This window comes from Gastrolobium bilobum, unplaced genomic scaffold (genome assembly GCF_033153095.1).
Source record: "Gastrolobium bilobum isolate Gb01-03AN ecotype WA unplaced genomic scaffold, APGP_CSIRO_Gbil_v1 utg1359, whole genome shotgun sequence".
NCBI classification, from domain to species: domain Eukaryota; kingdom Viridiplantae; phylum Streptophyta; class Magnoliopsida; order Fabales; family Fabaceae; genus Gastrolobium; species Gastrolobium bilobum.
The window spans coordinates 49,920-76,405 of NW_026897797.1; the positions used below are offsets into that span (position 1 = coordinate 49,920).

Sequence of the window (26,486 nt, forward strand, 5' to 3'; positions counted from 1 at the left end):
ACACTGGCAAATCACTGCTATTTGCAAAGTTCTTGCACATTAGAGCCATGGCATAAGATGAATTTCTCTCCGTAAGCTCAAATGCCATAAGCCCACCAACATAATAAGTATTCCTTGAACCTTGAAGCTCTGATTCCAACTTTTCATAGAATCCGCTTTTCATATCTGCATTCAAATTTTCCAAGATTTAGAATTATTACTTGAAAAGAGGAAAATGGAATGTAAAAACTGCTTAAATACCTTGGCTGCTAACATGAGGAAAATACTTAAAGCGACGTTGAAGAATGACATTCTCAACTTCTCCCCCCATGGATTCTACATTGCTGATTGCAAGCTTAGTGACAATTGGACCCTTAACATCATCGGAGTTGCCATAGGACCAGAACAAGAATATGTTACTTTCAGCATAAAACTTCTGCATTGCAACTGGATTTCCAATTGTGCTTGGATCTTCCATATATTCATTAAAATAATAAAATCCAACAGGGATATGTTCCAACCCTTTGATCTTTAAAACAGTGGTGTAATAATCATTTGTCTCTACTTTGCTGAACAAATCCTTTTCAAGGTCACTTGCATCCATTACTTCTGTTTCACACCCTGCCACAAGACTTACCTCATCATTTTTCTGGCTAAAGCAATCAACAACAAAAAAAAAAACATGTAAATATGAAGCAGTGAGAAGTTTGCATACCTATGCAAGTTGAAGGCACCGATCTGTAAGTTCTTCCATATTTTAATGGAAAGTTACCAGATATTATGATCTTATCAAATTCCACAGTCTCAATTTCATTTGAGCTCTTGACATTAACAGTGACACTGTCAGAGTTGCGCTTGATTGCCAACACTTCAGTGTTATAGTGAAGTTTTACAGGAAGTGATTCAACAATCCTCTGCCAAAGACTTGTATATCCACCTTTAAATCTTCTAATTTTTCCTGCCATGGACGTTCTGGTAAATTCATGAATGTAGGCATAAGGCATGTCTTGAATGAATCCATATCCTGAAGCAGTGTAACCATAAGCCACAGATTTAGGAACAGATTTGAGTCCATGATGCTCCAGATAATCTAAAGTCAAGTCTGAAGCAACTTCACTAACAGCATGGACCCCAAAACGACCAGAATTCTTCACCTTTTCCTGTAAGTAGCACAAGGGGAATTATGAGCATTCAACTTTCAACTTTCAAGTCATAGGAACTATGCAACTTTCTTTTTATGTGTGTATGAAAAACAAAAAGCAGACTAACTTGGATTCCCAACGTGAGTGACATAACAGATACATAATCATCAGCAACTTTAATATCATGATATTGTCCAGAGCTGTTAATAACAGCAAGTTTGTGGGAATCCATTTCTTCTAGTGGAGAGCTTGTCTCTTTTGCCAATTGAAAGATGACTGGAGCACTGCTTGCAGCCAGAACTTGCCCACCAAGATCATAAACTTTTCCTGCATAATCATATACAGTTATATTTCATAGTCAATTGAATCAGGTAGAGAGTGCTATTAAGATATAGTTATATACCTTCAATTTCTACTGATTCACACATGCCACCAACTGAATGATGTTTCTCCAAGACAGTTATATTATTATAACCAAGTCTAGCCAGTGCATAAGCAGCTGATATGCCACTTGGACCAGCTCCCACTATTCCAATTCTGGTGTTTACTGGCAAGGAAGGATGTAGCTTGGAGAATTGGTCCTCCATTGATATTTCCAGATCCATCTCTGAATTGAAAACTTTGGAATCTGTAGAAGTTGTTGAGATCAGTTGACTAACTCAAAACAAAGACTGCATTCAACATAATTCAGAAGCAAGGTTCAATGCTCAAAGGCTTTCTCTTCTGACAGTATGAAGAGGCAGGACTTTGTAGACTCAAAAGTGTTGTTAGGAATTAGCACAGAATAACTAGACAATCAGAAACTGACTTTTGAGAAACCTTAAGAAGATTTAATACGAAGCTCTGATTTATTCCAATTACCCCATGATTAAGTAATTGAGAGTTGTGGTGTGATATATTATAAATAACATAAAAATCCATATTAATCATCTCCAGAGCATATGGCCTCTAACTAACAGAATTCTTTGATACAAAATAACAAAAACAGCTAAGAAACACAACGAAATGACAAGAGTTGAAATAAGAAAAAAAGCTATTTTCTAAGCAAGGTGTTTGTTTTCTTTCCTTATGGGAAGTTGCTGAATTTAGAGAAGATAATTTTTACCATTTTTTTTACTCATTTGATGTCAAGAAATTGTAGAAATGTTTTGAGAGGAGAGAAGCTAAGTAACAGATACCTTAAGAGATGAGATGCGTGGATCGAGTGTATTATATATCAGTCTTGATGAGGACTTGTCTGTAATTTAACAAGAGCATTGCATGCAACACTTGCATGCAATGACATGATCAGCATAAAATCGTAAACTTGAAAGATGCATGGAACATGTTGATGTTGATATGATCAGAGGCTTGGCGATGCGTGAAACCATAAATGGCTATAATAAGCAAGAAAGGATAAAGAGCAAAGAGAAGAGAAGTAGTTATAATAGTTACCTCAGTGGTCATGGAACATATTTTGTTGTTCCCAGTGGATGCCAAATGGCGTGTGAGGAATTGAAAGAGTGTGTTTAGAGAAGAGGACGTGGTTCCAGTTGCAAATAGCTGAGCTCATTGCATTAATATATAAAAAGAAGGGTCCAAGCTTCCAAAAAGACCAGAACTCTGAAGAGTAACGACAAGTAGATACTATTATCCACCGTGTCTCGATTATTACTAGAGTTTCACTGTTATGTCCAACACATGTCAACATTGGATCATGAGATATTCCCATGGAAGAATCCGTCTGATGCTGACAATAATCTTAATATCTAACGTTGCTAAATCAGAATGTTGTCTGCATTTCAAACACAACAAGATAACATTGTCCCAATTTCAGTTATCATAAACTCGAGGCGTTTATTACTAACTGGGGTTATGCTTTTCAATATTCGAATCATCACAATGTGCTTCTTATTAATCTGATCCATTAACGGTATTTTCAATGTTCATGATGAAATGTCCATTTTTATATTTTTTTTGTCTTTCATAGTTTAGACTTCAAAATTTGTATATTATTAACTACATATTGTATGAAGAAAGAACCTACGATTAAAGGCAATTATTTATTTATGGTAAAAATGTTTGTCATGTTAAAAAAGAGGAGGAATATTCTCACTACCAAAATTTTTCACTACTAACTTACTACCTATTTAAATACCATTAGATTAACATTTTCTCTCTTTTCAAAAACTTTTTAATATTTTCTCTCTTTGATCCAATGGTGATGTGATGAGTAGTAAGTTAGTAGTAAAAAATTTTGATAGTTAGAATATCCTTACTCGTTAAAGAATGGTCATTTTAATTAAAACTAGTATTTTTTATTTAAAATTAAATTAAAAAAATTACTCACTTTTTTCGCGTATGCTTTTCATCTTGTATCTCTTTCTTTTACTTAAAATGACACAATTCTCTGTCGTTTATAAAAGGACAAACACCGAACCCTCAATTTATTATAACTTGCTTTATAACATCAAAGTTCTTGGTACATGTTTGTTCGTAATCGCGTGGGTGTGGCCGCCTAATTCATCCTTCATGAACTTGGATCTGGAATTCGCAAAATTCTATTGAAGAGATTCTTAATTTCTTTTATATTTTAATTTTTAATATTATATATTATGTTATAATTAACATAGAATGCCTATGCAGGAAACATAAGTTTTCAACAAAGTTCTGTACTATTGAAGTGTACAGATTCAAATCCTACCAAAAGGTTTTTGAGTGGAATCATCTCATCACATTTTTTATCCATTAGTATATGATTGAATAATGATTGTATTAATTTGTCACTAATGATGCATTTGCTTTTTCTATTTGTACTTTTTGGTTATAATTAAATTATGGTTTGATTCTTAGGATTATTCTAAGCAATTTCGTAGACTTGAAAATGAATATTTTCTTTTATAATTTGTAATTGACGTTCTAACCCTAAGATAATACTATATATAGTGTCATCTAACGAGTCAAAAGCATGCCGTTTGCCAATATATATTGTTTAGAAGCTTACTAACTTTGTTAATTATGTCCAAAAAAAATTGTGTCCAATTTAAAGAGACTAAATACATGAACTATGAGTGACACGTATTGTTAAGCATCGCAAAAGATATTATAATAATACAGGTTGAATATGAATCCTGAATATTCTAGAAATACAAGCTTGTTATAAAAAATAAAAATAAGATAAGAATACATGGCACGCAATCAATTTAGACTTATAAATAAGCATAAGTGACATAATTTAATGAAAATGATATTCTGAAAACAGTGATGTAAAGCATAACAAGTCAAATAAAGGATTAGTATGAATATGATGTAAATTATGTGCATGTTAATTCATGAGTGGGTACAATATAACCTATATTATAGTCTCCCACAAAATTTTAGCAGGCCGACGTTGTGATTTCGTTTTCGTTATGACTCAAACATCGCTGCAAACATACATATAGTTAGAAATTAATTAGATGCAATAATTTGAAGCGCATTGACAAATGGTTTCTTTTTTTTGGGATTAGTATTTTCCTTTTGTAATTTGTTTAGAGTATTTATTCTTTTAAAAGACATAAAATTATGTTATTTTAAGTGAAATTACAAGTATTTTATAATGAGAGAAACATAAATCATAGGGAAAAGGTGGAAGTTTTTTTAATTTAAATATTAAATAAAACAATATTTTTTACTAAAATGACAGTTTTTTAAAATGACAAACATTTTTTTTTTTAGGAAAATGATATTTCTACAATAAATAAAAAAAACTTCATGCTTGACTCATTCTTTACAAAAATTACAAAATCATGGATATCGTATTATTGGCAGGGGGCAAGGAAACCTGTGCCAAAGACATTGCATCAAATCATGGTTTCTCATGCTATCTTTTATGTCGATGACTCTGATTCCGTTTTTCAATTTCATTACTCGACACACCCACAAGTCTCAATTATTGGTTGTATAGTTTCGAAGAGAGAAGACAAATCATATGAAAATACCCAAAAATAAAAGTGCAAGAATTTTATTACCAAAAATAAAAAAACCAGCAAGAATTTTATGAAGACTGTGTGTTGTTTTTTCATTTAACATAAACGTAGTAAATCATATATATGCTTTCTAACCACTACACGCCCCAAAAGTTAATTTGAAGGTTTTTTTTTTTTTTTTTTTTAAATGTTTGTGGGTCTATCTAGATTCTAATTCATCCCACACTTAGATTTAGAACTAGCAAGATTTGGAGAGTACTGCCCACAAGTGATTCTTCATTTCTTATTTTATTAGGCTCATCGTATTGTATAAATCTGTAATTTATATATATATATATATATATATATATATATATATATATATATATATATAGCAGGATCATATTATACCGGTGTAAGAATAATAAGTCTTACACCAAATCTTAACCATTGATTTTCTGTATTTAACGGTTAAGATTTATTAGGTGTTACTCATTAATTAACTTTTTAATTCCTAATAAATCTCAACTGTTAGATGCACGAAAATCATCAACAGTATATATATATATATATATATATATATATATATATATATATATATATATAAATATGAGATAGAATCATTTGGCACCAGTGTCAAATTTAAAATCTAACATCTCATCTGATTTGGCACCATTAGATCAAAAAAGAACAACGACTCTGATTTGTAAACATGTGACATCATTGATCTTTTTTGATCAAACAGCTCTCAGATGAATTTAAAGTTTGACACCGGTGTCAAATTTAAAGTTTGACACTTCATCCGAGAGGAGTTAGATCAAAAAAGATCAATGACTCTAATTTGTAAGATGTTACACCATTGATCTTTTCTCCGGCCACTTCACGTCCAGCAAATAAATTTGGGCAATCATAACCATATAAAAGGTGGGTGAACACATTAAATATGAGGAATCATAATCAATCAACAGTGTAAGATCTATTCCTGGACATCTAGCATCCGGAGAAATGATTTTACCATATATATAGAGGTAAACATTTCTACAGCTACCCTTTATAACTATGTATTACCTGCAGTACATAGTTATAACATTAAAGTTTCTTTTTTTTTTCTCTCTTCTCAGTCACTTTTCAAACTTGTCTACTGACGAGGAAAGAGAAAAAAAAACAACTTTAATGTTATAACTATGTACTACTGGTAATAGTAGTTATAAAGGGTGGCTGTAGATAACCTTATCTAAAGTGGCTGTAGAAATATATATATATATATATATATATATATATATATATATGAGGAGAGTTATATTTACAAATTTTTTGTTTACAAACTCTTACATCTTCCGATATAACTCTCTCCATATATATATATATATATATATATATATATATATATATATATATATATATAGGTAAAATCATTTCTACAGCCGCTTTAGGTACAACAATGACTATGGTTATGATTCCCCACATTTAATGCTTTCATCCTTTGTATGGTTATTATTCCCTGCATTTAATGCTTTCAAGTATATATATGACAAATATTTGATTGTTGCACGTACGGCAGCTGTAGAAATGTAAACCCCATATATATATAGGGTTTTATGTTTGTTATGTTAGATGATGTAATATAATTTTTTTACATACACAATTTTATGTGGGTCCCATCTCTTGATTTTTCTTTCTCCTTTCTTCTCTCTCTTCTCTCTTCTCAATTGTATGCGTAAGAAATTTATCTTACATCATACAACATAACAAACATAAAATTCACACACATATATATATATATATAGGAAAAAATATTTCTACAGTCACTTTAGATAAGGTTATCTACAGCTACTCTTTTTTAATTAAGTATGACCGGTTATACTTAGATATAACCTATGATGCACAGACACTGACACGGGACACGGGACACGACACGTCGACACGTTAATTTTAAAAAATGACATTTTTCGACACGTTGGGACACGTTTTGATATTAAATAATATTTTTAATATATATAATATAATTTATATTTAATACATAAAACAGTCCATAATGAGTCATATAACCAATCAAATATTCAAATTTTATAACATAAATATAAAAAAAAATTTGTACCTTATTAATTTTTCATGTCAAATTTCATAGCATAAAAAAATTGATTTATAATTTGTTTTTATTTTTAGTTAATGAAAAAAAGACTAAAAAAAAAAATGTGTCCGAGCGTTGGCCACGTGTCGGAAAAAGTTGACTGTGGGTCGAAAAACGTGTTAGAGCGTGTCGGAGAGTTGACCACGTGTCCCAAAATGTTGACCACGTGTCGGACACGTGTCCGACACGTGTCCGACACGCACATTTTCAAAAAAATCTCGTGTCTGGGTATCAGAGGTTATAACAATAAAGCTGTTCTTTTTTTTTCTCTTTCCTCAAACACTGTCGTCTGACGTGGTGGAGAGAGAAAATGCAATTTTAATGTATGACCGGTCATACTTAGTTAAAATGGGATAGTTGTATACAACCTTATCTAAAGTAGCTGAAGAAATATTTTTCCTATATATATATATATAGGTTTGTTTTTTCTAAAGTTACTTTAGATAATTTTATCTAATGTTCCTCGAAACGACGTCGTTTTGAGACGAAAATCATGGTATTTTTGTAATTTTAATTTATTTCAGGGTTATAATAGTCTTTATCATTCTAATTTTTTAATTTTTCAACCTCAAAACGACGTTGTTTCGATGAACATTAGACAAAGTTGTCTAAAGTAACATCAGAAACTTTTTTCCCCTATGTATATAGAGGCAGGATCCTTTCACACCAGTGTCAAATTTCAAATTTGACACCTCACCTGAGAGTCATTAGATCAAAAAAGATCAACGGTGTCACATGCTTGCAAATCATAGTCGTTGACACCGTTGATCTTTTTTGATCTAATGGCTCTCAGGTGAGGTGTCAAATTTGAAATTTGACACTGGTGTGAAAGGATCCTGCCTCATATATATATATATATATATATGAGGTATGATCTTTTAACACCGGTGTCAAATTTGAAGTTTGACATCTCATCTGAGAGCCGTTAGATCAATAGGAGTAGGATCCTTTGACACTGGTGTCAAATTTAAAGTTTGACACCTCATCTGAGAGCCGTTAGATCAAAAAAGATCAACGGTATCACATGTTTACAAATCAGAGCCGTTGATCTTTTTTTATCTAACGGCTCTCAGATGAGGTGTCAAACATCAAATTTGACATCGGTGTTAAAGGATCCTACCTCATATATATATATATATATATATATATATATATATATATATATAAAACCGAAGGATGGGACTCCGATAGCTTTTATGCTGCTGTTCTGAGGGGAACATCTTCCGCCCATCAATCTGGAGCAGGTGGCAACATGCAAAATACCCGAGACCGGATTCGGGCTTTGGACGACCGGAAGAGGTCTTCCCAATTTTGCTCCATTTAGTATTATTGAATATATATTAACATGTATTGTATTGATACAACAAAATGAACTTGTTACACCATTAAACTCGTATGCCTAATTTCTTTTTTATTTGAAATTAACTTTCTGACTTCTATGGCAATAATACTATATTTATATATAGTATAGTATCAGCAAACGAGTGTTTTCGAGAGAAAAAAAAATGTTTTCAACTTGTCAAACATATGTCACTTGGCGTATATATGCTATGATGAGCAAAGAAGACAGTAACAAGCTTATTTATTTTTCCATTATGTCATGAAAAGAATGAGTCCAATTTTAAGATACTACATGACCTATGAGACTCGTATTTTTAGATTTCGTGAAAGAAATTATAATAATGGAGGTGGAAAATGAATTCCGAATATCCTGAAAATGAAAATTTTGAAGCATAGAAAATAGAAATACATGCTTGTAAAAAAAATTAAAATATATATATATATATATATATGTGTGTGTGATATGGAATATGTCCTATAGATGTAGTTTTTTAAAAAAATAAAATAAAATTGTAGCTTGGCAATTGAATTGTTTTTGTTTTGTTTTTTCCAGTCATTTTTTAAAGAAAAATTGTATTGATTGGCATGCAATTGTTGAATCAATTTACACAAACAAATTATAAATAAGTAAGTAAAAGTGATCTCGATCATTTTCTTTTTCTTTTTTCCTTTTGCATTCTGAAAACACTACCAAAGCTTATTAACAAGTCAAATAAATGATGAGTATGAAAGTGATGCTAATTATGTGGTTGATAATAATTCCTGGGGTAGTACACTATATAGTCTAGAGTCTCCCTTAAATTTTAGCAGGCCACTGTAATTTTGTTTTTCGCTTTGACTAAAACATGCTGAAGCCATACACGCATACATTAATTAAATACAATACAAATGGTACCTTTTTAATGAGAATGACATTTCTACAATAAATGTAAAATTTCATGTTTGATTCATTCTTTACAAAAACTAGTATGGATATCATGTCATATTATTCCGTGTTTTGCCAATTGGCAGGGTAGAGGCAAACGCTTGCGAAAGCATTGCATCATGTCATGGTTTCTCAAGCAATGACCGCTTGTGTTTGTCACTAAACAAGATACTTTCATTCAATTATTGTATGTATAGCCATTTTTTATTCTTTAGGTGTTATTTAGTTTGAATGACTTTTCACAAGCAGTGAAAAGTGACTTCTGTAGTTGATGTAGATGTACATTTTCTAACAACTAAGTTGATGTAGATCATACATTTTCTGGGGCTGCCTTAACACGTAGAAGCTAATGAGAAGGGACACAATCTGGAAGGGAATAACATATAGAACCACAGCAGGAATGACAGAATGTCACGTCTCAAAAATATTTTTAGTACTCCAATGCACCGAGTATTCACACTACATCATTTATTAAAAATGATAAAAAATAATATTTTTAGAAGAAAAATATTCTTACTACTAAAATTTTCTACTACTAACTTATTACCTATCTAATCACCATTGAATCAAAGAGAAAGAATGCTAAAAAGTATAATGACCCAACTTGGTAAATCTTAATTAGAGATTTAATTTAAGGATTTAAATGCCATAATTAGATTCAGAGAGTGAATACGAGTATTTTGACTGTAATCATGACTATGTTATGAGCAGTGTGTTCTGTCGGAGAATTCGCAATACTGTGAATTAACCGGTAGAGTCCAGAAAATAAATAAATGACAGAATAAGAGTAAGGAAGTCCAATATATGCCATACAAGTCAAAATAGGCCCAATAATGATAAGTTTATAAGTTTTGAATTTCGAAAATAAAAGACTGACAGTTAGTGGTTCACAGTGCATTTCATCAAAAACGGTGCAGAAACCATATTGTGAATTATGAATATTGTTCCTTAGGAAATAAAAAAAAATTAATGTAAATGACTTTAGAAAAATAAAAATATATTTGTAGCTTTAAGTTATGTTCCAGATTATTTTAAGTAAAACACGCGATAGAAAAATAACCGGATTAAAAAGGGCCACATGTGCCCACTTTTTAAGTCACCTTAGTCTCACTTTCAAAACAATTTCTCTCTCTTCTCTTCTTCTAAAACCCGATCTGCACTTGGGAGAGAAAGGGATAGGGTTTGTTGATTTTTTTGCTTGATTTCCTTTGAATCTTCCACCAAAATACATGACCCACTACATGAAAATGCTTGGAAACCACACAATGAAGCCATTCCAACCCTCCATGTGAGCTATTGTTGAGTGTAGGAGGAGTTATTTTCCTTCCCAAAACCGTGGCACTATTCACCACTTGAAGAAGATGAAGTTTTCCATGAAGTTCTACTTGATGGAAGGCTCCTAGGTCTTGATTTGTGATATTGAGGTGACAAATCTTCACTTCCATGTTAATGTGAGGTTATATAAGTTATAAAATCATATATACATGCCATGGATGTGAAGGTTTGGTGGGTTAAAAATGTAATGAAGAGGAATAAGTGATAATTTGTATGTGTAAATGGAAGGATAAGCATGATTATGTATTTAATAAATTGAAGGAAAATTTTATGCCTCCTCCCCTTGATGGCTCGGCCTTGTAGAGTTTAGGGGGTTAGTGTGTAAATTCTTATTGCATTTATTGACAAGGAAAAACATGTTGTAATTTAGTGTAAAGTGATAAAGTGATATGAATGATTAATTGGAAAGAAATCTTTTGGAAACCTACCCCCCTTGAGGTTCGGCCTTGATGGTTTATAAGGCTTGAGTTCCAAAAGTTTTGTTGGAATTTAGGAGAGGTACGTTTATGTATGTAGAGTATTAAATAGAGATAGAGCATGTATTAATTGGTTAAAGTGTTGAGTACAATACATGAAATTATATGAATGATTGGTTAAAATGGGCTAGACTTGTGTATTGGCATAATATTGGCAAAAATATAAAGAAAGGAAAGTAAACAATAAAATGTGTGCTTATGAAATAATCATGGCATAATATCATTTTATTGATGCATTGGAAATTATTCTCTAGGTGTGCCTAGGGATTGAGAAGGAACGGAATTCTTTTGAAGCAATATAAATATTTGCGCAACAAGTGAAGGTATTGGTAAAGCTTCAAGAGGTAAGCTCTATGTTTAAGGAGTCTTTTCCTACTTGAGTGCTCCACCATGGTTAGTGAACTGTGGTTGGACTATATGACTGTTGTTGATACTCTGTATAGGTGCATTCATATAGAGTGATTTGATGATATGATTTGATATGATATGATTTGATATGATATGATTTGATATGAGACGATATGATATGACTGGGTATGATATGAGTTCTATATTGACTTCTGGTACACTGATGTCTTCTTGGGGTTTTCCTGAGATTGACAATGTACACCTCTGAGATACTCTGGTTCCGCTTGGGGTCATCCCTTGGGAACACGTGCGTTTGAATTCCGCTTGGGGTCATCCCTTGGGAATTACAGCGCACACCTCTGTTATGATATGGTTATATGTTTTGTTCTGTTATGATATCTGTTATATGTTGTACTGGTATACTCTGTATCTGACTTTCATGCAGGAGTGAGCCAGGGGTATGGAGAATTCTCTATAAACCTGGAGCTTACTGAGATTTGAAATCTTACCCCTCGTTGGGGCAACATTTTCAGGTGCACAGACTTCCGGTGAGCCTTCGTTAGGCAGGGACACGACACGGGGCTGAGACGTTTGACGGATCAGTATTTTGAGTAGCTGTAGGCTACTAATCTTTTTGGAGTGTACCTATGTATTTCGTATTTCCGTAGTGATGGATCATTATGTTAGATCCTGTATTTTGTATATGGCCTGTATATGTCTTGTACATGTCATTCAGTTGATGCATGTACCTTTTGTATTCAGGCATGTTGATATGACTATGTAGTATTCAGTTATGTTTCTGTATTGGACTGCATGCTGTTAGATTAGTGGCACGGAGCCAATTTCTGCATGCGCCTATGGATGGGTATCTGATTATATTACATGACTGGTACTTCTGAATATGAATATTATTGAAACTGTCTATCAGGAACTCTTGGGAGTGGGATTGGAAAATCCCCAGTTGTCCGATTTACAGAGGTTACTCTGTTCGATTTTTGGTAATGCTTTATATGAAGTTAAGAAGAAAAAGAAAAAGTTAGCCCGTATTTCCGTAAGATAAGTCTTCCGCTGTATCTGTTTATATCATATGTATGTTAATTGAACCGGCTCGAGACGGGGATGTTACAAAAAGTTTTTGAAAAAAGAGAAAATATTGATCCAATGATGATTAGATAGGTAATAAATTAGTAGTAGAAAATTTTAGTAATAAGAATATCTCTCCTTATAATTTTATCTTTATAATTATTTCGACTCTTGTCCCTTATTTTTTCCATTTTGACAAAAGAATATGTACTCGGTAACACCGAAAATAAGCTCCTTGGGTCTGTCGGGCTTAGTAGATTCTGGAACCTTTATCCTTTTCTTTTTTTTGGGTACAACGGAACCTTTATCCTTAGGTGGGCCCGTAAATGTTACTCACTCTTGTTAAAATTTTCTATTTTGTTGTGATTTTGATTCTCGATCCTTACTTAGACTTCTTATGTTGAATTAGAAACCGAAGAGCTAGGAATCTTGTATGAAAGCTTTAAACATATTCTGAAAAGCAATAAATTTTTTTTAAAAAAAATAAAATAAAAAAGCAATAAATTTCTTTACATCTTTATCAGAAACTTGTACCAAACACCAACTATTGCCATAAATAAAGGCCTTTTCTTTTTATATATATTTTGAATTCGTCTTACATTAAGAGGTGACTTTCACGTATGTTTTATTCGTTTCCATTTTTCCTTGTAGGTTGTCGTGGAATGTATGTCGAGGGTACAAGTTGGCTAATGTTCTGCATTTCGCCAATGGGATGGAATCGTGTTATACAGGTTGTATTTGAGCAATTAATGGGAATACATTTTTCTTTAATTTATTCGAACATGATTTAGTACATAGCAAGAAGCAATCAAGACTAATCCATAATTAAGTTTTTTGCTTTACAACCCAATGACTTAAGTCATGGAAACATGGTTATGGTTTTTATGATCCGTTGTGATGTAATTATGTGTAACCCTAAGCGTCTCTCATTTTCCTTCACAAATAAAGAAAAAAAGAATACATGGGTGTGTTCTACAAAAGCAATCAAGTAAGACGCACCTAAATCATTATTCCCACACGACATGTGTGGATAGATAGAAGCAATTGAATTCAATTTTTGTCGCAGGCCAATAAATATATATTAATATTCTTCTATTTTTTGTAATAACAGGATGAATCAAAAGTCACATGTAATAGCACAAAGTAAAAGGTGGGAGCTCCTACTTTCTCCCAGTATTAATATATGCATGAGATATTAACATAAAATAATTAAACTTACATTGCAGTATTTCAAATACTTCACCTCAAGATATTTAAAGTTTCAATGCGTTAGCACACCAGCAACTATTTCAATAGATGTATACAAATCCTAAAACTCCATTCAATCATACTGATCGGAGTTTTAAACATCTGCTTATTCATCTCCACTTGACTACATTGCTCAGCTCAATGTTGAAGACCAGTACAAAGTAAATATCCGTAGATAATTGGATTATGTGGCCAATGAAAAGAGTTTCATGATTACCTCAAAACTTTTTCACATGAACTAGCTCACCCTGCTTTACTCCGGATTCAAGCATTGCCTCTAAAACAGCAACATCTCTTGCACCCTCAACAAAAGACAGACGGTTCTCAGCCACAAACTGACTCCCTTTCTGCAAAAAGGAAGTAAATTAGACTAGAGAATAGCTCCCTGCACGGATTGATTTTTATCTCTTGATTATATTTGTATGAAGTTGTCTGAATCTACAGTTCCAGGTATGTTTGGACATATAATAGAGGAAATTAAGGTAACATATAGAACAAAAACAAAATGAGAACAATTTACAATGAAACTCAAATATGAGAAGATGGAAGCATTTTGTAAGAATATCAATTACCTTAAGGGTGTTTTCAGATACATCACTAAGAAAAGCTTTTAATTCTTCAGATACTCCACTGAATGGGAAAAAGGAGCTTTTGCTTTGTCCATCAGCACCATATGATGAAACCTATACAGCATCATAAGACATAAAAAAGTGCTGACATTTAAGGTAAGAAAATAATGAAGAAAACAGACTCTTCTTTGATTCAAATAAATTGCAACTCGAGTGGGTATTGAAGGAAAAGCTCAAATCCTACTTAAGATATTGATAATTTATGAAAACCTGTGACTGAAACTATAGTACGCACCAGGTAACCATGTTGGCCTTGGAATCCACGCTCAACTTGCACCGTTCCATTCATACCAACAACTCGCCACAAGGTCTATAATTTGTTAAATGCCATAAGTAAAGACAGAAGAATAAATGCATGAATAGTGAGCATATCTGCGTGTTGCACGTGTGTGTATTTGTAAGATGAATGACCATTTACCACATGCCTTGGGTGATCTCGAGGACACAACCATTGCAAATACTCCTGAAGATCCATTCTCCAAATGACTAAGGCAAAACATTCCAAAATTAATTTTAGATTTCCAGACGTGTTGTAAAGCTAACTCCATGAAATAGAGGCGCTTACAAGACAGATGATATATTGTCTGGCGGAGGTAAGGTCAAATCCACATGAGATGTCATAGCTGAAACTGAAACCACCTCACACCCAACAAGCTGCCAAAAAAAACAACGGATAAGATCATCATTATGTAGAAATCAAGCCTAACAGCCCCTTTTCTAGGATTTCTAACTTTTTAAGTAGAAACGAAATTTCATCAACATTTAGAATCACGAGCAATTTTACCAGTTGAGGCTCGTTCTGGTGCTAAAATTAAAGCAGCTGTGTTCTACAATTTATGCACTTAGTAGTATTTAGCGTGAAACTATAAGCATTTCACAATACAGTCTTTCACAAAAAATTGAATCAGATAAACAATTGCCTATGTATGTATGCATGGCCTATCCCAAGTCAAAGCAAAGGAGGAGGGCTAGCATCGGGCGTAGCTAGGGGTGTAAATGGGCCAGGTTGGGCTGGGCTTTGGCCTTCCTAGCCTAAGCCTACGTAAAAAAATATTCAGCCTATCTGGTCAATTGACCTACTAAAAGCTTTATTTATAGGCCAAGTCTGGCCTATTTTTAAAAATTAGAGAGCCTTATATGGCCTATAGGCCTTGTAGGCCTCCCTAGTGAAATATTTTTTAAAATTTAAAAATATTTTTAACAATTTTTAAAATATTCGCTTGACATTACAAGTCATTAACGTGTTCATAAATTGCTGCATTTTTTTAAACGAGATATAAATTTCACTAATGAGCATTAAAACTTTTACAATAGTAAAAAAATAACTATAAAAATATACTGAGTAAAGTTCTATTCATGCATGCACTAGTACTTCTCATAATTCATAAAAAATGACAAACAAGAAAGAGTCAAAATAATACCTCAGCTCTATAATGTATATCATATACCCTAAAATAAATATATTATATTATATTATTTTAAAAAATTAAATAGGCCAGCCTACAAGATTTTAGACCAGGCTTGACAAAATTGGCCTAAGGCCTACTTGTTAAAAAGGCTTTCTTATAAGTCTAAGCATACTCTATTTTTCAACGTAGGCCGGGTTAGGCCAGGCTCAATGCAGGCCGGGCTGTAGGCTGTAGGCCAGGCCAGGCCAGCCTGGCCCATTTACACCCCTAGGCGTAGCGAGCCAGCCATAAAAGAAAACAACTATTTTTATGAGATGAACCCTTATATTATTTTTCGTTGGAATGCACCCTTTTTAGTAACGTGTTGCATTGGACCCCAAGTGTAGGGAAAAATGAGCTAGGGTCCTTGCCCCAAGGCAAGACGCCACATCTTTACCCAGATTTGGTGATAAGTATGCCAAGGTCCCAGCACGCTTGTGGACAAGCTTGGCAGGCAAGAAATGCCCGAGGGATAAAGATGCAATTAGGAAACTGGAACATAGGAACCTTAACAGATAAGTTGAAGGAGTTAGCAAATGTTTTTACTAGAATGAGGGTGAAAATTGCGTGCTTGCAAGAGACTAAGCGGGTTGACGAAAAAGCTAAGGAAGTCGAAGACACCAATTTCAAGTTGTGGTACACAGGTATCAACAGGATTAAATATAGGGTGGAGATTATGATCGATAAGAGTGTAAGAGATAGGGTTTCTGATGTCAGGACAAAAGGTGACAAGATTATTTTGGTTAAGCTAGTAGTGGGTGATTTAATTTTCAGTATCCTGAGTGAGTGGATAAGTCAGAGTCTATTTTCTTGATATGCCAGTTGATGGAAATATATCGAAAAAAGAAGAATAACCTACATATGGTGTTTTTTTTTTTATCTCGAGGAGGTGTATGATAGGATTTCAAAAAAAGATTCTAGGTTGGGTTCTCGAGAGGAAAAAAAGTATCATCAAAGTATATAGAGGCAATCAAGGATATGTATGATGGTGTTACCATATGTGTGAAAGCTTGTAATGGAACATCAAGTTATTTTCTTATCACGGTAGCTGTAAACCAATGTTCTACTTTGAGTCTTTATCTTTTTGCTCTAGATATGAATGAAATAACAAAAGATATCCAAGAAGATGTTCCATTGTGTATGTTATTTGCATATGATATTGTACTTATTGATGAGACCAAAGTTGGTGTTAATAAAAACAAAATTGTGGAGAAGCACGTTGAAGTCTAAATGATTTACGCTAAGTCGAAGTAAGACTGAGTATATGAAGTGTGAATTTGCTCTGGCAAAAGATGAAGACCAAGATTTTGTGCAATTGCTTGGACATGAGTTACTCAAGAAAAATGTTTTTCGAAATTTGGTATATATTTTGCAAAAAGGTGGAGAGATTGATGAGAATGTAAACTATTGATCAGGCAAGTTGGATGAAATGACGCAATACATCAGGGTTTTTGTATGACCGTAAAATTCCTCTATGGCTAAATATAGAACAGTAGTAAGGCTTGCAATGTTATACGGAGTTGAATGTTGGCTAGCAAATAAATAACATGAGCATAAAATGAGAGTAGCAAAAACAAGGATGATAAGGTGGATGTATGGTTATACAATGATAAATAAGATAAAAAATGAAGATATTCAACGGAAGGTAGAAGTAGCACTTGTGGCTGAAAAGATGAGAGAACATAGATTACGATAATATGGACATAACATGTGAAGACCCCTAGATGCTCTTCCATGAGAACAAAAATTTATTACTAGGAGCTTAACTCAGAGAGTAAGAGATCGGCTAAAACCTACTTGGAAGAAAGTAGTACAACAAAACTTAATAGAATGTGAATTAGATTGGTGTATAGTGTGTCTTGAGACGACTTGGAGGAAAGCTATTAACATTATGAAGGGGTAAATCCATTTTCTACCTACGTTCCAAACAGTTCCTGGATAGTCTTTTTTTCCTATATTTTCCTTTTATTTATTTATTTATTTTTCTCTGACTTATTTTTCCCTTTTATTATATCTATTTATTTATTTTATTATATTTTTTCCCTTTTTTTTCTTCTTATTTATTTGTCTCTCTTATCTATTTTTATTTTCACTTTATTTTTATTTTTATTTTATTATATTAATTTATTTTTTTCCTTTCCTTTCCTTCTATCTTTTCATTTGGGTTCATCGACCACCAACGACCAACCTCAACTAGTTTGGGATAAAGGTGTTGTTGATAATATTGATGTAGACAAGCAATTGTTTTTCGATACTCAAGTGTATTTTGTAGGACTAATAAGAGAGTTTTGATAAATACTGGCTCATTATTTAAGATTTAGATGCCAATGAGTCTCAGTTGATTAGACCCATAATCAGAAGAGTTTATCTGCACCATCAATTGCATTAGAAAAACCAGAAGGACATTAGTTAATGAAAAAAAAAATAGTACGTGAATTATACAATAAAGTCGTTAAGATTACCATTCTTAACCCTGCAATGAAATGCACGCCCATATCAAGTATGAAACCTCCCTGCCAGAAAGAAAAAATGATCACATACGGAACAGAGAAAAACAAGTTTAGCAAGATAAAACAGGAATGAACTATTATGTTAATAAAATGTGAAGTTATTAAAAATTTCCAGAATTTACAATAGCCTAGCTAGTATAGCCTCAGAAAAGGAAATATGAAGTCTACTAAAAATGAAAAGGAATATGGAAAACTGAAACAAAGCTCAATGAAAAAATGTCGGAATTTCTCCGTACTCCATGGGTCATGCAATATAAAGAATTTAAGCTTGAGATACGAATCTCAACCTTATTCATAACTCATAAAGTTTGTGATTTTAAGACATCATATATTCTTCAATTATTACATTAAATAGTAGGGTTCTTTTACTTTTTAGACCAGAATAGTAGAGTTCAATGAAGAGATCCAAAGCAAAAGTTATATGACAAATGCTCTTCTGAATTTAAACATATACCAAATATGCAACATAATTACAAAAGCACATACAGTGAAATTGCGCCTCCAAGAGCTTGAAAAGTAGGGGTTTGAACTGTTCATTGATCCTTCAACAATAACTTGGACACTCATCATTTTCCCAATGTCGGCAATTAGTTTTTTGCACTGCCAAAAAATTTATGTGACTGGAAAGCCAGATTATAGTTAAGATCTCAAACAGAAGCTAGTACCTCTAGTAAGGCAGGCTCAAATCGGTAATTTTCAGCCACGGACCAAATTAATTGGCCAGGAGCATCAGCAGAAATAAAATTGTAGTTAGATAATGCAGTTTCCAACTCACTTGTACCTGCAGTATCAGATTGATATATAATTATGCCAAGAGTTTAAAATTTCAAAGAAGCATATTAAAATATTGTTTATACAAGACATGATAAAAATATGATCAACAAATTTTATAGGACCAACACGATAAGGTAACTGACAATTTCCATCTATTGGAGAGGGATAGAATATATGTGGATCGCCTAATATGGAAGATATCAATTTTGATAGAGGGAATAGTGTTTTACCAACTAATTATCCAAAGTATCATACGGTTCAATCAGACTTTCATTACACAAGTGAGATGGGATGGTCAACAACACCCCCTGGAGAAATTTTGTACTCCAGCTTTGTGCAACTTGGTATTTGACTCATGATTGTTACAAATAGGCATGATTATCACATCAAGTAAGCATAGCTATATTACTCTCTTGCTCTCTTGTTCTTTTCTAATTATTTTTTTTTTTATTATCTAGCTCTTTTCTATGAAACCCCAACCCAACTGCTGCAAGACTTGAAAGTACTAGATGAGACAATTCCCAGCATTCTGAGTCAATACTACCTCATCAGCAAAAGAGTGGCATCTTGACTTTCATTTTGAATTGGATCAAGCAAATTTCCATATGTAAAGAAAAAAATTCATTTTCATACACAGTGCAAAGAAAAGAAATGATAAATAATAATGATAATAATAATAATAAGAGGATCTAGCAAGGGCCATCTAAAATGTTCATTTACTTAGGAAGTTTATCAAAGCTATAACAAAATACTACTTACAAGATGCCGCAGGTTTCTCTTCATATCCACCAATTAGCCACCCAACACATACAATATATCCAAACAAATATGAAATTTAGTCAACGGCAACAAAGATTATTAATAAATTACCAAATATCAAGCATAATGTTAATGGGCAGGCAAGTGCGCCTCACTGTCTCAATTAAACTGCCCCTCTTCAAAAAAATATCTGGCAAACCAAACATCAACATACGCAGTACATTTTACACAATCATTCATTACCTTGAAGGACATGTTTACCCGCCTTTAGCATCCTCAGTGAGATGTCAACCTGCAACAATTATTGTTCGTAAAAAAAAAAGTATATATTTGTAAAATCTGAAGAATTCAAGTAAAAAATTCCTTCCAATTACTCTACATTTGACTTATTGCTTATTATTGTATATTTGACTTGTTGGTTACAAACTTCCAATTACTCTGGTAAATATATGTCAGGACTTATGGAGAAGTTAATGACATGACTAATGATCAATTGTTGAAAAACCATAAATTTGAAGATTTATGAAGTTTAATACATATCCAAAAATAAGCAAATGCTTAGTTATTTTCTAATACAACATGTCCACATTTGAATCTGTCGCAGCATAGGAACAATAAAAAATAGATTACATTGCCTTGAAACTTTACAAAGATACACATGTATGCATATACTGAAGCAGAGTTTGTGAATTTTTTTAGGTTGATATCTCACGCTTGAGTATATATGAGGCAGGTCAAAATAGCAGAATGTGAGGAAATATTCTCAGAGGAGAAGAAATATTTCAGTTAGTCATTCACAAATCTTTATGACTTGGATAGAAATTATTAAAAAAAGCAAAAAATATTATAGAATGCCTAATTAATGATTTATATAAAAGGTTTCATTTCAAAATTAAAGCATGAAACCCTACTTTAACGTATGTATAGACAAACAATCCGTCATCAATTGAAATTGAAGGCTACTTTACCCATTTTTTTTAATTTATTTGAAGTTAATGTGAATGTTGATAAATTGAGGGGGGAAACTGAGAGAGAAACAAGAAACCTGATTTTGTCCAGCGAGAACCACAGCAACTGCAGTTATTGATGGATCTTGGATGATGTCATCAAGACCGTTATCTCCATACTTACACTCTACTCCAGGAAAATGTTTCTGAGCTATTTCTACAGCAGCTGTAGCCGATTCCTATGCACAAAAATGGAATTGAATAATTTCAAATTCGGAAGCATTAAATTGGAAATGAAAATGGAAGATGAGGAGAAAAAGTACCTGAGTACGGCTCCAAATGGCTTTGAGAAGGAGGAGATGAGAGATCTCGGAGAGTCTTGGAAGGTATTGATTCTTCACAAACGTACCAGCTCCCAGAATCGCAATCTGTGGTGGCTTCGTCGCCATAACTACAAATCTACAATACAATGTGACTCTTTTACTCTGCGCAGGTTTCCGCAATTTCAAATCAAATCTCACCCTAGTTTTTCTCGTTCGCTTTATTAGTTCTTAAAACCAGCTTTTTGATGGGATTTGATAATGCACAATGTCATTGAGCGTCCAATGCACGTTTTATTTTTATTTTTTCTCCTTATTCTTAACAACAGAGACTGGCCAAGTCATAATTTTTTAATTCACAGTTTTATTGATGCTGATGTTGATGGTGATTAACAAATTCTGGCTTTTAAGGCTATGTAGCCTTGCTTTTTGTGTGCGTGAAAATCTTTAAAAGTCATAATTTTTTAATTCTCAGTATTTCTCTTTCGCTTTAATTCTTAAATCAACTAGTTGATGGGATTTGATAATGCAAAATGTCACTGGGAAATATTGAGAATTAAAAATAAATAAATTATTCTTTCAGATTTAAAAGTTTTTTATTTGTCTCCATTTTAATGAATATTTATAAACTTTAATAAAAGTTTGCCTATTTAATGTTTAAAAAAATAGATATAGAATAAAATTTTAACCGAAAATTCATTTGCAAGCACGTTTAGTTGTTTGTTTTTCTCCTTATTCTAATAAAAATAGGCCAAGTCATTATTTTTTAATTTCTAATTTATTGATTATTTAGATAAATCCTTCTCTAATTTCTAATAAAATAAATCATTTTCATCATTTTAATTTATTTAACAATTATCTTTAATATTCACATATTCTGGCTTTTGAGGATATGTAGTGTTATTCTTTTTGGCGCGCGGAAATCTGAAAAGACAGAATGATATGGTTCAGCAACATTATTTCAAAGGTAAGAGGATCGCCAATTATTCATTTATATTTATAATAAACAAATTAATGTACAACCCAAAGGATCTAAACCATTTAATGAGTATCTCCATGAAATTTTATTTTTATTTTTCTATATACACATGTATTTTTTTATGGGATACAATCCTATTCGAGTCCAGAAATATTCACATCACAATGAAATTAGCTCTTTCAAAAGAATCTTTTTTCATTTATAAGAATTTGAACTCAAAATCTTACTTAAACGAAATCAATCTATGTACACTTGAACTAACCTCTTTTGAACTGCATGTTATTCTTTAATAAGTTTATTTTATTTAAAAACCATCTTATTAATATTTATTTTCTGGACCGGCCTCATAATTCTAGTTTGTAGATTTTAGAGGCCCGGCTCGTTTAAGGGGACGTTTTGTTGAGATTTTTTTTTTTAATACTAAGAAAATGTAATTAATAGGGAAATGGTTGGAAAGTGAGTTTGGTAAGAAATTGTAAAAAAAATTGTTTGGTTGGAAAAAATTTACCAAACAAATTAGGTAAAATTTATAAAATCTATGTTTGGTTTGAGATAAAATATAGATGGGAAAATAGGTTAAAATTACCAAATTAATCCGTTTATAATTTTTGAATGTCAATATATGTTCTTTAGTTGGGGTATTTTGGTCTCCATCATGATGTCTCCCTTGCCATTTACCCAGGGGGTGTTTGGTTCAAGTTTTTGGAGAGAATTACCGGTAATCCTTCTTTGGTAAATGTAATTACCACGTTTGGTAGAAGAAATAAATTACGATTCCCAGATATCCAAGGATTACCGGTAATTTGATTTATAAAGAAAAGTCACTATTCAGATTACCAAAAATAATATGGTAATTCGGAATACCAATCAGAATACCAAGTGAAAGGAAAGCACAACAATAAATTTTGAGACAAAAATATCCCAATACACATAAAAATCTAGACCCAATCTATCAATTACAAAAGTAAAAATAGTTTGGGGTTATTTTTGTAAAATAACTTCATATTCCAAGTCATATTTCGTTCTAAACCAAATATGGAATCAGTAATTTTTACCCAATATTCCCGGTAATATTTTGGCGAACCAAACACATCTTTCGTAAGATTCCAAGTAAACTCAATTTCTACTGAATTCCCATTAATCATGATTCCCGGTCACCAAAAAATTTCTCCTGTACCAAACACACCCATACAATTACAAAAACCACCATTGAAGTTGTCATTTTAAATAGTGAAATATTCCTCATTTTTTACACACACTCTTCCAATGCTAGGAAAATAAGTTAGATGAGAAAATTTTAAAAAAATTTTCACCAAACATGAATGTCTAAGAATTCCAAAACCAAATGCATGGAATAATAAAGATATACATATACTCTCAACCAAACACCCCCTTAAAGTATTGTGCCATTCTAAAGAAAGACGTATAGATCCTTATTATAAAGAATCTCTTACTTTATCCACCTCAAAAAGCAGTGGATCTTTGGGCAGAAACCTATACATGTTCACTTCAATTGTTGAAAGAAATCTTATATCCAATATTACATTATTCTACCTAAATATAGAGTCACTGTGCTCATAACACCATCCCCTCTCTCAACTTTTACCTCGGATACACATGGTGATTGGTGACTCATCACATAACTTTGGTCCATCCCCTCTAAAAACACCATTGCAGTATTTACCATTATAAAATAATTTATCTTATCAAGGAATACAAACCTAAAGCTTAACAAACAGTTCAATCTATAAATAACCACAAGCAGAAAATAGTAAAAGAATTTCTGGTTAAATTATTTATTTATTTATTTTTATAAATTTAGAGTGGGCTACTGGGACTAATAGGGATGTGGAATGTGTTGTGGAGGATCTCGAAGTTGCGGTGGATAAATGGTACATGGAAGCTCATGAGACTGACGATAAGGTGTTTGATTCATGTCTCAGTTGAAGACAGATCATGCAATGCAGGTTACCAGAATGTCAAGTATGGGTCAGAGGGTTACCGTTTGAGCCATATGTCAGGTTGCGGTGTGGGTTTCATGTACTCAAAACATGTTTGACAAAAGTGGTTAAAATAACTTCTATTTATACTAAGAAGAGAAGCTAAAAATAAAACTTTCTAAATAGGTATTGAGTAGTCAGTACTCCTGTGTTACTAAATATTTTCGAATGGTAGGGACTAAGTTAAATACCATACTCAAATTGACCACCTTATGTTGATTCAATCTAGAAGGGAGTTTGTCAGAATATACGTAGAGATTGATATGGTTTATGGTTAGACGTTTGGTTTGATTTTTAAGAGTTTGTTTGGTATTTTTTTTTTTAAGTTAAAAGTTATTTTGAAGTTAAAAAAAAAAAACTTAAAAAATAAAATTAAAATTTGTTTGGTGATTGTATAAAATGTTCTGATAGTTTTAAAAAAAGAAAGATGAAATAATTTATTATTAGAATGGATTATTAGAGTAAAGGATAAAATTTATAAATATAAATTTAGAATAAAGGTAAAATTATAAAATAAATATGATAAATGTGAAAAACTGACATATATCTTAAAAAAAGATCATTTTGGGAGATTTTAGCTTTTAGGTTTTTGTCTTCATTATATAAAAATATTTTTATAATAAGAATTTTTATAAAATTATGTTTGATTAAATTTTTATTTTGAAAGAGAAACGAAGCTAAAAATAAGACATGTCAAACATGCACTAAGATTCTCATCAATCACAAATTATACTTTAAGCGCTTTTGGTTCACCAAAAAAATAAATAAAATGCTATATCAAAATGTAAATAGATTATTGATTAACTATAAGTAAAGTACTGACTAAATCAATTTAAATTATTGATCAACTATGAGTAAATTACTAATTATATTAATTTAATAATTAATCGATATAAAAAAAGATTTTAAAAATAAAGGTTTTGCCATGTTTTAAAATGTGCGTGTATAAATTAAATTCTTATTATGTCATAAAAAAGAAAAAGCTTTTCTAAAATATGCTTATCTCTAAAATAAGCAAATTAAACTCATCCTTGAATTTCAAGATGTTTAAATCACAATAAATTTTAAATTCATTAACAAAATATACACCTATACTTGTTGATTTTAAAAAAAAAGGGAGCCTTGATTATCCTATTAAAAAAATTATTAAACTGAAATGGAAAACATCTTAGCCCAGATTTTTGGTTTTGGGTCATTTTCTCAAAATAGAGAACATCTTTTCAATCCTGAACGGAATCATAGAACACGAAATCAAGCACCCGCCACCGGGGTCCGGGGCAAGGGCTGTGAAAATACGCTCCAATATTTCTGTTGCGAGTCTTGTCATTTGCAAGCTTCATGAAGTGGTCGAGTGAGGGTGGATTAGAAAGGACCATCTCTCCCCTCTAATTTCATACAAACATTTAAGTTTGAGCATAATTTTTTATTTTCTCATCACATAATTAATTATCACCCCCTCAAAACTTCAAAAACTATATAATTGTAAACACCATTTTTTTTTTCGTATGAATAATTATTAACTTTACATACATCACTAGCGGATCTGTATTGGTGCAAGTGACTGAAACTTTTGAAAAAAAAAAAATTCAAGGAAATCGGTGCATAGTCGCGGTCATCCTTCATCAAGTACGGAGAGAGAAAGCAATCACTATTCTTATTTCTCATTTAAGAAAAAACGTTGAAGTTGAAAGAAATTGAAATCCAGAGTCACCGATAAGGTTCGGTGGAGAAAGAAAATAAAATTAAATACTAGTTTTAATAATTCTATTTGATGCATGATTGCATAAACAGTTAGCTGAAGCACATAAATACCATTAGAAATGTTCATTTAAAAGACTTGCATAAATATATGCTAATAAGAATTACAAATTATCATTTTTCCTTACCAATCAATCTTTCAGCATTGTTTGTTTTTGATTTATTGACTTTAAACGTCGTATCAGCTTGTTTAAATATTTCTCTCCCTCTTTGTTTGTTTTATTAACTTTTATAATTAACTCGTAACAGTTTCCTACTTTTCACTTGAACGCGTTTGGTACGTGAATTCTATGAGAAAGAACGGGAAAGCTGAGACGAAAAAATATCTATATCAAGTTTGGTATGCAAATTCTTGAAAATTTCTTGGGCTACATTTCATTTCAGAAAATGGTCTTCTTTGATAAATATGATACGGAATGTGAAATCGA

General features: G+C 32.1%; 2 protein-coding genes across 5 annotated transcripts; both read right to left on the reverse strand.

Moving 5' to 3' along the window:
* Window positions 1-232: 232 nt before the first annotated feature.
* LOC133310373 (uncharacterized) lies at window positions 233-1,726 on the reverse strand. The gene is made up of 4 exons (XM_061511290.1): window positions 1,525-1,726; window positions 1,249-1,448; window positions 695-1,139; window positions 233-600 (listed from the first exon to the last, which is right to left on the reverse strand). Exons 1-4 carry the CDS (start codon window positions 1,724-1,726, stop codon window positions 233-235), a joined length of 1,215 nt encoding a protein of 404 aa, XP_061367274.1.
* A 12,133-nt stretch (window positions 1,727-13,859) lies between these two features.
* Window positions 13,860-21,562, reverse strand: LOC133310394 (dehydrogenase FPY6). 4 transcript variants are annotated; one of them, XM_061511321.1, is made up of 12 exons: window positions 21,325-21,562; window positions 21,100-21,240; window positions 20,298-20,346; window positions 20,055-20,072; window positions 19,187-19,302; window positions 19,008-19,121; window positions 18,474-18,524; window positions 15,129-15,217; window positions 14,989-15,049; window positions 14,799-14,873; window positions 14,507-14,617; window positions 13,860-14,269 (listed from the first exon to the last, which is right to left on the reverse strand). In XM_061511321.1, the coding sequence occupies exons 1-12, from the start codon at window positions 21,448-21,450 to the stop codon at window positions 14,153-14,155; spliced, it is 1,068 nt and encodes a 355-aa protein (XP_061367305.1). In that variant the 5' UTR covers window positions 21,451-21,562; the 3' UTR covers window positions 13,860-14,152. The 4 variants fall into 4 exon arrangements, with proteins under 4 accessions (XP_061367305.1, XP_061367303.1, XP_061367304.1 ...); XM_061511319.1 differs by having other exon boundaries at window positions 13,860-14,281; XM_061511320.1 differs by lacking the exon at window positions 20,055-20,072 and having other exon boundaries at window positions 13,860-14,281.
* Between the last annotated feature and the right edge of the window lie 4,924 nt (window positions 21,563-26,486).

Bases quoted from the DNA above. Each gene is read 5' to 3' on its own strand.
- LOC133310373 (XM_061511290.1), bottom strand. From the start codon at position 1,726: ATGGATCTGGAAATATCAATGGAGGACCAATTCTCCAAGCTACATCCT. The intron at 1,449-1,524 runs GTATATAACTAT...ATGATTATGCAG, and splicing joins TGAATCAGTAGAAATTGAAG to GAAAAGTTTATGATCTTGGT. The intron at 601-694 runs GTATGCAAACTT...GTCTTGTGGCAG, and splicing joins GGTGCCTTCAACTTGCATAG to GGTGTGAAACAGAAGTAATG.
- LOC133310394 (XM_061511319.1), bottom strand. From the start codon at position 21,450: ATGGCGACGAAGCCACCACAGATTGCGATTCTGGGAGCTGGTACGTTT. The intron at 21,241-21,324 runs GTACTTTTTCTC...TTTTGTGCATAG, and splicing joins CCATTTGGAGCCGTACTCAG to GAATCGGCTACAGCTGCTGT. The intron at 18,525-19,007 runs GTATGTGCTTTT...TCTTTCTGGCAG, and splicing joins CTTGGAGGCGCAATTTCACT to GGAGGTTTCATACTTGATAT.